At 46.7% G+C, this 11,473-nt stretch overlaps 1 protein-coding gene across 2 annotated transcripts in view; it reads right to left on the bottom strand.

The window, feature by feature from the left end:
* Window positions 1-5,341: 5,341 nt before the first annotated feature.
* GSK3B (glycogen synthase kinase 3 beta) overlaps window positions 5,342-11,473 on the bottom strand; it is a 142,653-nt gene continuing 136,521 nt past the window's right edge. For both annotated transcript variants that reach the window (XM_035314771.1, XM_035314772.1), the window contains one exon: window positions 5,342-5,806. In XM_035314771.1, coding sequence (XP_035170662.1) covers window positions 5,739-5,806 — 68 coding nt within the window. In that variant the 3' untranslated portion in view covers window positions 5,342-5,738. The remainder of the gene's footprint in view (window positions 5,807-11,473) is intronic.

The raw sequence follows: 11,473 nt of genomic DNA, 5'->3' as shown, positions 1-11,473 counted from the left end.
TTGTTTTTATTGAAGCAGCAGTCACATGACCTTGCATCTAGCCTTTAGGATAGCGACAGAATGGATTCGGCCAGGTCAGCCAGCCCAAAAAAGGATTTTTTTATTCTTTTTTTTTTTTTTTAATTTTTTTTTTTTAACTTTTGCGCTAATAGACATGTCATGTTTAATACATACATTATCCAGTACCGGAAACCCAACTCAGAGATAGCTACGTGCTGATTTGCTGGAGGAACGGTCCACTGGACGTGGTCTTGACAAACTTTACAGATCACCACCAAGTAACATTACTAATGGGACCAAATTAAAAAAATAATAATAACAATGAAACAAAATCAAAACGATGAGTGCAGTATTCAAAGCCAGCAGTTCACACAGGTTCTTAGGTTCGTATCTATAGGTGGACAGCAAAGGAAGATTGCTTGGTTTTAGTTTGAAATATCATGTCCCAGGGTTCCTCTCTCCATCAAATCAAACGGCATCAGAGACAACAAGCTGGCATCTCTTGGAAAAATATCATGGAATAACACAGCTCATTTAAGAAAACATGCTTATTTCTTGAGTTTTTTTTTTTTTTAGTTTTTATTTTTACCATTATTACAAAGATTCAATGTCCACCTATTCTTGCGGAGTGGAAAGAGGTGTGAGGGCAAGGAACAAGGGGCAGAGAAGGAAGAAAGGAGGAGGAAAGAAAGGGGCAAGATTTTGAAATAAAGACCACACACTTTGTAATTTTAAATTTCATTTCCAGGCTAACCTACTTTTTATTTAATGCAAATTACAGTACCAGTTAACTATTTCCGAACCGAGTCACACAGAACAAAACGTATTTACAAGGGGAATGGGGCGGGGGAAATAATAAAACATTAAGCATACTTTCCACAAAAAAAGTTTATATTTAAAATGAAAAAAAAAAAAAATCAGTCACAGAGGCATTCAAGTAGTAATAATGTTATACAGGTTTTGCTTTTCCTTTAAATCAAGACAGATTTGCACAAGTGTATGCAATAGTTTGTATACAACCCACAGTCCTTAATATATATATATATATTTTAGATTTCTGTTTTTAAGATGGAAGTGGTCACGCTAATTGGTGTGTACAGGCCCAAGTGATCCATCAGCAACACATTAATGAACGCAAATTTTACAGGCAAGCAAATTATATATATATAAATATATTTTATATATATATATATTAAAAATAAATTGAGAAAGACCAACACAAGGAAGCTACTTTTCTCAAGCTAACCCCTTAGGTACTGTTTTCCTTTCTGGTCGTTTTGCTGTTATTGCAGTGTTGCAAAACGAAACGAACTATGGACAAAACTGGCTAAAAGCCCCGTGGAAATACAGCGGGACCCCAGGGATACCTTCTCACAGTCTCCGAAAGGTAGACCCCAGACTGAATACTCTACTGTGCTTTTCGGTATTGGCTTTTTTTTTTTTTTTTCTTTTTTAATCTTCAGTGGCTGAGGCCCCTCGCGCAGGCGAGTCCGTCAGACTGCTTTGCGTCTGCTTTTCGCAGGGAGCATTGAAAACCCGGGGGAAATTTTTTTTTACGCGCTCACCAGTCGCACGCCGCAGGCACCTGCCGCTATACTTTTTAGGCAAAGCTTTGCTTAAAAAAGAACTGGAAAGAGTGATCAGGGATCTTCGGTTAGCCAATTTCCCTTGGTAGTTCGGTTTTTGTCCTAGTAAGGTAGGCGAGTTCGGTATTAAGAACAGCAGTGTCTCGGTCGGGCGTCCAGTGGGGGACGCCGACCGCCATCAGTTCCGTCTCAGAGACCTACGCAGTTGCGGCGTTGACAAAGGACAGATCAAGACCATTAAAAACAAGCCCGAAACAGAAGAAAGTAAGAGTAACAGCTCTGAGCGGACTGTCCAAAACCAACCTGACGTCACTGACCTTCGTGTCACCAGAAAAAGTGCAGCCTCTGCTTCACCGGAATGAACACGAGATGCTTCAAAATAAAACAGCAACCTTTGGTTTGGTAAAAGAGTTAAGTGTTTTCCCATTCAAGACAAATCTTATGTGGAATACTAACAAGGTAGTAAACACAAGCGGACTAGTTTCAGAAACAAGGCCTTCGTGCTGGGCACAAGAAATCAAAGAAGTAATGCTAAATTCACCATCTCACGAAGAAAAAACGTGACCGGGGAAGGGGGGCGGGTGGGCGCGGGGAGCCCCCGTGGGGCTGCCTCGGCCTCGGGAGCCCGCGCGCGGCACCACCGCGCCGGGGGGGCCGAAGGACCGAGCCTCGCGGAAGCTGCTGCTGTCCAGAAGAGCTCTGGGCGCAGGACTGGGGACAGACGAGCAAAGCCGAACTCAGCCGCTAGCCACTGGGCTCACTCCGGGCTGCCGCCGGAGGGGCGAGTGCAGAACGAAACCGGTCGCTGCTAGCAGGGGCAGGGGAGGACGGGGCAGGGTGGGCAACTTCGGAACATCCAGAGCAAAGCCACGGCTCGAATGAAATGGGAGGGCGACGATGGTTTCCTTTCGTTCCACTACGGATCATGGTATCACTGAAACCTTACAGCACTCGAAGAGTTAGAAAGCGGGGGGGGCAAAGATGCGGCTGTGTGTGGGAGACGTTGTTAATCGAGGAGGGAAAAATAAAAAGGGAAATAAAATCCAAAAACTCATGGAAGCGAAGGCACTCCAAACTATATAGATACACTATACATCGCTAGAGTTATTGTTACAATAATACAGGCCGGTACCTACTGTACAGAGTTAAAACTATATGGCTTTAAAAAGCTCGTCTACATTTTGTCTGATTATTAAACAGAATCACTGCCCTGAACGGTAACTTTTTGCTCATTAATAACAGTTCCTGGGTCCACATATTTACATACAAAACAATAAAACTCAAAATTTAAAAACAACCAAAAATAATAATGTACAAGCTTGAATTTGGTGAGGAGCTTTGTGGTTTTTTGTTGTTGTTTTTTTTTCTTTTCTTCTTATTTACAAAAAAAGGTTATTCAAAGACCTGGATCTAACTTGTATAAAAGAGTTCGTGATCCTGCCATGATCCTTGAAAAAAATAAAACCACAGGGGCGCCCCGACCCTCCCCAGCTAACACCCACACAAGACACACAGACGCCTGCACAGTCACAACATCAGAGAGAAAAGCTCTTCACTCTCCTCCGCTAGTCTTAAATGAAGATAAAACGACCAAAAATAAAATTAAAAAAAAAAAAAGGAGAAGCCACAATTCCTGGAACAAGCAGCGAGTTTTTCTTCATTATTTTTGCTTTTTGTTTTGTTTTTTAAAGACGTGGTAACCTACTGCCTCCGAATAACAGCGTCTATGGCCGATGCTTCAGCAGTCTCGTCTACACAGCAGATCCATACCCTGCCTCTGCCCCACTTCGCGGGTCTCCTGCGTCTATCTGGATCACTGGGTCAACCGAGCCCCTGAACTTACCTTTCGGGACACTCGCTAGCCGTGTTCTTTCATTAAGCTGCTTCTCAGCCCTTTTAATTACATCGCGCGCCAGGGTTTTGAAAGCCTCCAGCTCTTTAAATGTCGGCGTGCTCTCTTTTTACAGTCAGCCAGAATTTAACGACAGCTGTTTTAAAGTTTATATATACACACGTACGTGGTTTGTGTCCAACAGCACACCGATGGGGAGCGTAACGTGAGGGCTTATCGGTTTCACGGTAGGCGTTCGCTCACCTCTTGAAACAGCTCCTCCCTCCCCAAAATCCACTGTGTATCAGGCAGGACAGGGAAGGCAGGGCTTGTTAACAGCTCCAGGGCTGCTAAGAGACAAGTTTCCAAAAAATGAAAAATAAAAATGAAATCCCACACAAACAGGGTAAAAATGTACAAGGGGAAATGCACCCGGCCCGTGAGCAAAACCCCTGCTGCCCTGCAGTGGCCGAGTTTGCCGAAGCCGCTACTGCCGGCTACTCCTGGGCCACACAAAGGTTCGCCCGTTCCCAACAGCTAAACCGACTGCCTCAGAGATCCACAGGTCACAGAACGGCTCCTGAGCACCAAGGCGGCTGAAGTTTCTCTGAAGGAGCGTTAAGGCCCGGGCGGCCGCGAGCGCGCGGCAAGATGGGGTCTCCAAAGCCTCTTCCTACGCGGCGGCCGCGCCCTGCCCTTCCCGAGGAGTATTGCTTTGACTTCAGAAACAGAGACGCGGACTCATACAGCACTCACCCTCGCAGGGAGGAGAACCCGGACCCTGGACAGATGGACTAGAACAAGCATTCACCTCATGCTTCAGTCAGACTGATCCGAGATCGTAGACAAAACAAAAAAGAACAGTATTGTTTGTATCTATGTATACATGTATATATTTATATAATATATATACACACACACTCATATGTAGCCAGCTTTCCTACAAGTCAGCAGGTACAAATTACTGTTGATAGCACTCTGATGTGTATTTTATTAATACTCTACCAATGTAAAAACATAATGGCAATGTGGCAACGCGCATCAATAAATAGAGATCAAAAAAGCAAGAGGTTAAAAAGATGAAATTTAAATACAGATTCTAGCTGTGGATTTAAAATCAGAGCTACCATAGCATGTGGCATCCTGCAAGTTAAAGCTGCAGTTAAAAAATATTACAAAATAAACCAGTAGACTGTTACAGTTCACATTATAAACCCTGGTGTCCTTTTCCTGTACGCATCTCGGGAAAGGGAAGCCTGTCCAAATTGAGAGACTTGGAAAAAACGCTTTTCACAGTGGCCACTTTCCAAAGAGTCCCTTACCACCCCCGGCTGGGCGCCCTCGTCCCCCTCGGAGGGCTTTGTTCGCCCGCTCCTCCCTGCCCAAACGCGAGCCGAGCCGCCACCTGCCCTCTTGCACCACGCCAGGGGCAGGAGCTCCGAGCTCCGTCTGGGCAGCCGAGCCGCCGCAGCAAAGCCACCCGCTTGCGTTCGCGCATGTGTGTGTACTGTATGATATATAACCCGCCCGGCAGCCTCGCCCCGCAGCGGAGCTGCGGGTGTCTTCGTTGCTAGCACTGATTTTTTCAAAGGAAAGTCTGCCACTAGCAGCTCAAGCCCTAGACACACGGTAAACCCTCCCCCCCGCCCCCTAGGCAACCTATTTCCTACCGCGCCGCCCGCGCCCCACGCCGAGCCGAGCCGGGGGCAGCTCTTCGGGCAGCCCGGGATATGGATTCGCTGACACGAAACGCTGAGCTCTGTTGAATGACCCCTGCTAAGCTCCCGACCAAATTCAAGCTGTGCACTACATCAAAGTCCGAAACTTCACTTAAAAAGAAAATAAAAAAAGAGGTTAAAAAAAAAAAAAAAGAACTTCAGCAGAGAATGAGGTTTGGGGGTTCTTTTGCTTTGTTTTTGTTTTGTTTTTTCCTTCTTTCCGTTGTGGGAGAGGGCATGAGGCAAGAGTCCTGGTTCTGAAGTACACAACAGCAAACTTCCAACATGAAGAGATTGTCGAGGGGAGAGACATTGGTGTGTTGTATTGCTCCACTTTCCCTCCTCCCCCCACCTAGTCCCCTGCCCCGGACACCCTGCAGAGTGAGAATACAATGAAACTGGTTTGTATTTATAGATATTTTACAAGGTTAAATAAGAACAACAATAATAATAATAAAAAATTGAACACTAAAATGAACAGGTTGGTTGGTTGGTTGTTTTTTTTTCCTCTTTTTAATTTTCTTTCCAAATGTGACCAGTGTTGCTGAGCAAGACTCAAATTACTGGTGATTTTTCCTGTGCAGCTGGCTGCTTGGTACCGGTTCAGGTGGAGTTGGAGGCTGATGCTGTAGCTACACTATTGGTCTGAACTCGTTCTCCTGCATTAACATCTGCAAATGACAGGCAAGAGGAAGGAAAGAAAGAACAACCAGGATTACCTCCAAAGCACAGACATTAGGAACAACAGCTATGACATTTTCCGCACGGGGAAACCCCCAACGCCCACCAAGGTGCTCTTTGGTTATGGTGCTCTCCGGACTTCGCTGGGTGCCGACGGAGCGGTTTGCTCTGGGGACGGACATGGTGGGAAGGCGACCTTCCAGCAGGAGAAAGGGGATTTCAACAGCTGAGGGCTGCCAACGCCACGTGGGGTTTAGCAGGTCTGGTGGGATGTAACCTTGCCCAGGTAGAGGCAGGTCGCCCATCCTGCGTCCCGGTAACGCTGGCTGCCAGATGAGGCTCACTGGCATCACCCAAGCTAGCACAGGAATATCCACGGCCACTACACGGCTGGTGCTGAGGTGTCCCATCGTCAGGCCTTCTCGTAACAAAGCCGTCTGCTAATTGTGTGAACGAGCGCAGGCAACGAACGCAGCAAGCCCGCTTCCCTGGCAGGAACGGCCTGCGTGTGCGTGTGCAATTCCCGCACTTGTTGCCTCAGAAAACGTCTTTCAAGTCTACTGCTTGGTTCTGTGTGGCTCAACCAAAGTTGGGTCTGCCACGCTCTGAACTGCTGAGGCAGATTAACATCAAGGCCTGAAGCCAGGAGTAAGGTTTACACAAGCAAAAGGCATTGTTACAGGATCAGGTCCCTGCAGTAAATAATCTCCAGCTCCTCTTCCCTGGGAGGGACAGAGCTCCCCGCGGAGACAATTCGCAGGGCCACAGGCATGCGTCAGAGGGCATCCAAGAAAACACAGGGTTTGCAAAGAAACACCAAAAGGAGATTCGCTGTGTTTTCAGGTGCCACTCAGGAGGGAAAAATGGAGTTGCTTCCGTCTGTAACAAAGGGTTAAGGAACGCAGGAGAGTCGTCATTAGTAACGCGCAAAGGCCCTTCCAGAGCCCGTCAGGTGTTGTGTTACTGGGTATTTAAGGACACTCCTGCTAACGGGGGCAGGCTTGGCGTACGGCTGGGAATGGAGGAAGGTGAGAGCCATGCTGCTAACAAACATACTAACATAGAACAACAGGACAGCTGGATGGCCGATTAACCTCATGCATTTGGTGTTTTCTCCAAAAAAATAAGAGCTTTCTGAACATTAGGAGAATGTATAGGGGAAAAAAAGTACCGACTTCATCTGGAGCCATCCTGTATAGTATCTGATCAGCACAGCCACAAAAGGGAAAGCGGATGAAACGTTAAACACACAAAATACTTGCCACAATAAATACAGGACTGGAAAAAGATAGTAAGTGAGGTTTTCTAAGAGACAGCATCATGCATTTCTCCCAGTTAATTTCAGAAAGGTTAACTGCAAAGCTATCAATACTGCAACAAGAAGAAATGACTTATTATCTCAGCACAGAAGAGGGCAGACTGGGCAAACAGTGCATTTGAAAGACACGGGGAGAAGGGCTCATAAAAGGAAAGAACAGATTTACCAAGCTCAGACTCAAGGACAGTATGACTAGCATAAAAAATAGCTAAGATAAAATGGAACTGGGGGCGGTGGGGTGCATGAATACTTCTCCAGCAAAGAGCTCGCGAGGCAACTCAGCTGGGCAATGCCCTACGTTCACCTGTTAATGTAACCCATCCCTCCAGCCGCATTGACCTGCCCATAGCTGAAGCGCAGCCTTGAGCAAAAGGCAGTGAGGTGACTGAGAGTCCAGAAATGGGCAGCACCAGTTGAGTGACAAATCAAGAAACGCACACAGAGGACTGCAACAAAAAAGGGCAATCAAACCAACGAGAGCACCCAGGAAGAAACGGGGTAAGTGGGAAGAGGGGATGATGCCTCTTTGGAAAGGACAGGCTGGAAGGAGCGTGCGAGAAGAAAGGGAAATCCTTCTGTGGGCAGAGGATGCTAGATGACTGCTCTGGGAGTTTCCCATTCCCTTTCCCTTCACCCCAGAGTAACCTCCCGAAGGACTGACCGCCATGATAAAAAACAAAGCTCATGCAGTTAAAGCACCAGGGCAACACAGTGACAGTGGCAGTGTTAGCTGGAAAGCTAGCCTCACGTGGGAGAGACGTCCTCCTAGGTGGAGAATTACTCTGGAGGAGCAGCTCCCAAACCACACATGCACGCAGACTGATGATGACCACAGAAATCAAAAGTGACCCAGCCAGACAGCTAATGGTTTCCACGCTTCAAACTGTGCCTGTTGTAGATTAACTTTCAGGTACAGATAAACTCTAGCTAAGGCAACATCTGCTGTGCCTGATGTGAACAGTCCAGCTGGAGTCTGTACTGTTGGCAGAGGATTTCTCTGTGAAAAAGTGTGTGTACTTCATTTGCTGAAACCAAACCTACCTTTTGATCTCCTATTCCTGAAGACAGCAGAGGCTGAAATCATTATCATTACATTGCTACTAACCGGAGATAAAGAAGACAGAGGAGGGGATGGAGCTACTTCATGTAACATATGTAACATATGCTCCTTTTCTATCATCACTCCAATGGGGAGTTCCTGAGATATACACACACCATATGGTAAGAGGAAATCAGGTGATGCAGCCCAAGCCCGTTTACGGGGGGCTTTCCACAACGATATGCAACAGTCCTTGGCTGGGATGGAGCACGGGCTGCTCAAGGCTGTGCTGGCTCCAAACCTGCAGGAAAATGCCGTGTTTTGACATTCCCACTTGTTCTGTGACTCCGCACTGATGGGACATTTAGGGAACAGAGAGGGGCTTGTTTCAGTGTATCTTTGCTGGAGTGCTGGAAAAAGAGTGCAACTGGAATACAAGGGTCTCTGGACATTCAGTTACTCCCTGTCACCACGAGGAACTGGTACTTGGGGACAAGAGAAGAAAATCTAGGCCTTCAGCAATGCTGCTAAGATGTCTGCTTTGCCAAGCAGCTGCCTGTGCCACCAGCGAAGCTGTACTTGGGAGCGAAGCTACAAGCTCGCGCTGAGCTCTCTGGTACAGGGCAGATGCGTCCAGCAGCCCGTGGCTTCTGGGCAAGGACATCACATCAGGGCTTAAGTATCACCCATTTCGAAAACTTCTTACAAACAAAGGGGAGAAGCTCTCTCTCATCGGAGTATTCTCCTTCAATTCAGCTTCTCCCTTTGAGGGGTCTCTCTGCTTCCTCAGAGGGTACACAGTGCTTCTCAGAAACTGCCCAGGAAGGAAATAAGGGGCTGCAGTTCAACGGCAGACACCAACGCGGTCACAGAAAGCCCATTAACACTAATGACAGCATGAGCTGATTGGATTTGTAGTGCTGACAGGCTGCGCTGCTCTCTGCAAAGACAGAAACAAAACTACAAGCAGTTCTGGAGTCCTCGTAAGGCAACAGGTAAGACAAGTGTTAGCGGGAGAAAAGCCCACTTTGCCTATAGTGTCTATGGATGTAGAAATCCAGGGCTCGGCACAAAACCTGAAGCCTGGTGAGCCTGAAATGCACAAGTTGTACTCCTGTACCTGTTTGTTACGGATGCATCTCTGTGCAGAGCTTACTGGAGCCTGAGAAAATTGCCTGCCCCTCTTCTCCTGCCAAAGGAATTAAAATTTTCCAAGATTCCTTCAATAGGAACACCACGTACTTCCTAAACCTTATTTTACCGGAGTGCTGTGGGCTTTTTCAACTGCCCCACACTGGCAGGTGACACCAGCTCTAATCTGTTTTGCAGCTGAAAGTTCAGGCACACCATCTCATTTGGGATTACATGGGATCATCACAGCAGGATGCCTAACACGACAACCCCAGCATCCCTGCTGGCACACCTCCCCTGCAGATGGCAATTACACCCTTCCCATCCTAGCACTGACTAACAGAGAGGTAACTACTGCTGCTGGCTGATCCAGGGAGAAAAACATGTAGTCACACAAGCAGATATCCACTCGTATTGGCACACAAGCTCCCCTCCCTGCATGCTGTGGGTGCACGGCTGTGAAACAATACTTCTCCTCCAGCTAGATCAAGCCAGCAGCCATGTGAATAAAGCTGCAGTGGCATTTTATTTTTTAAATCAATGACCAGTATAATTTACAGAAAGCCAGCAAATCATTTCAAGCAGGGGACAATACCTTCAATCTTCCTTTTCCTGCTCTTTGCTTTAGACATGCCTCTAAAGTCACCGATAATTTCTTGTAAACGTTTAGGTGAGTTAACTGACGCTGGAGCAGCAAGGCTTCACGTTCCCACTACAAAGCCAAGTTCCCCTAGTACAGGGAGTCCAGCTTTATGCCTCAAGAGAAGGGGAAACCAACAACAAATACATTTTTAACACTGAAAATTACCTACAGTAATTCCCCTGCACTTAACATCACGATCCCAGGATTGCTGGTGCACTGGTCTACTGAAATCGCTGCTGTGCATCTATCAGGTAACAAATACTACCCATTTGGGGTAACTTTTATAAATGCAGAGCTGTGACATGTTAGTTAGCAAAAGGGCTTGTACTGCCTGGCTTGATGAAACCTGCACGGCAGAAGCAGTATGTGGAAAAGCTAATCTTTCCATCTCGTAATGCCACTGCTAAGTCTCCTGACAAATGTTACTTTGCTAGCCTTGGAACAAACAGATCTCGTTTCTCTACTGATGCTATAATTACGACTCTGCCTTGGGTACAAAAAAGAGGGGCATGATGAAAAGCAGCGCTTTACACCTTAGGAAAAAGGTGAGATTCTGACGCTGCTGCGTAGCAACGTGACAGCTCCAAAAATGGAGTAACTGACCGTGAGCTGGCAGCAGCCGCCTAGCTGGATTATCTACAGTGAGAGACTAGGCCACTCCATTTCAGCGTCTGTGCACCTGTGCCTCAAGCTCATGCAGGAGGCAACTACGCCAGGCGCAGCACTGAGCGCTTCAGTATCAGTTCAGCTGGCTGCAGAGAGACAAAAGTAACACCATTAATGTGGGTGACAGTTGTGTACAACTTGTTTTGCTCTTTTCCCCACTCAAAACACAGTTTCTGAATTTGTACTGCTTATTCAGAAGAGAAAACATTTTGCATAAGAAGCTTCCTGCTTATGAGGGTGCCCTGGGTTAGATGGAGAGTTGCTCCCACGCTGCTTTAGCAGTACTGAAGAACTGCAAGTTCGCTGCTCTGGGACGTGCAGGGGGTAGGGAAGGAAGGGACTCCTTCCATGAAAACCTCTTGCTAAGTCAAAGCAAGCAAAACAAAACAGATTCATATAATCTCAGATAGGACTTAATCCTAAAATCTTAACTCCGATGAAATTCCCACTGCCTGCTGTGACAACCCCATGTGATGAAGGAACAACCAAAGAGCTGTGCAGCAGAAGCACAAAGCTGCAAGTTGCCCAATACTTAACTTGGTACTTTCTTTCCAAGCTGTTTTTTGATTTTGAACTACATTGAAGATGCTCCATCCCAACTCAGCACTGCGCTTACGACCAGGGGGCTTACAAATGTTGATGGCAATAAGGTGCTTTTTGTTGTTTTTGTTCTCGTTTGGTGTACTTCACATTTAGGACACTTCTGGGACTCAGCCTAATGCATTCTTCTCCTACTGTGTACTTGGGAGAAGTAGTGGGTGAAAACAGACTTTGTCTTAACCCAATGCACTCCTTCAGACTGTTGCATCTTGGCAGAGAGCTCTTTAGCAAGGCATTCAAGTGACATTAAGTGAAAGTAT

The sequence above is a fragment of the Oxyura jamaicensis genome, chromosome 1 (assembly GCF_011077185.1).
Source record: "Oxyura jamaicensis isolate SHBP4307 breed ruddy duck chromosome 1, BPBGC_Ojam_1.0, whole genome shotgun sequence".
Classification (NCBI taxonomy): domain Eukaryota; kingdom Metazoa; phylum Chordata; class Aves; order Anseriformes; family Anatidae; genus Oxyura; species Oxyura jamaicensis.
The sequence above is the reverse complement of the archived record's forward strand: the minus strand, read 5'-3'. Positions and strand labels throughout refer to the sequence as shown.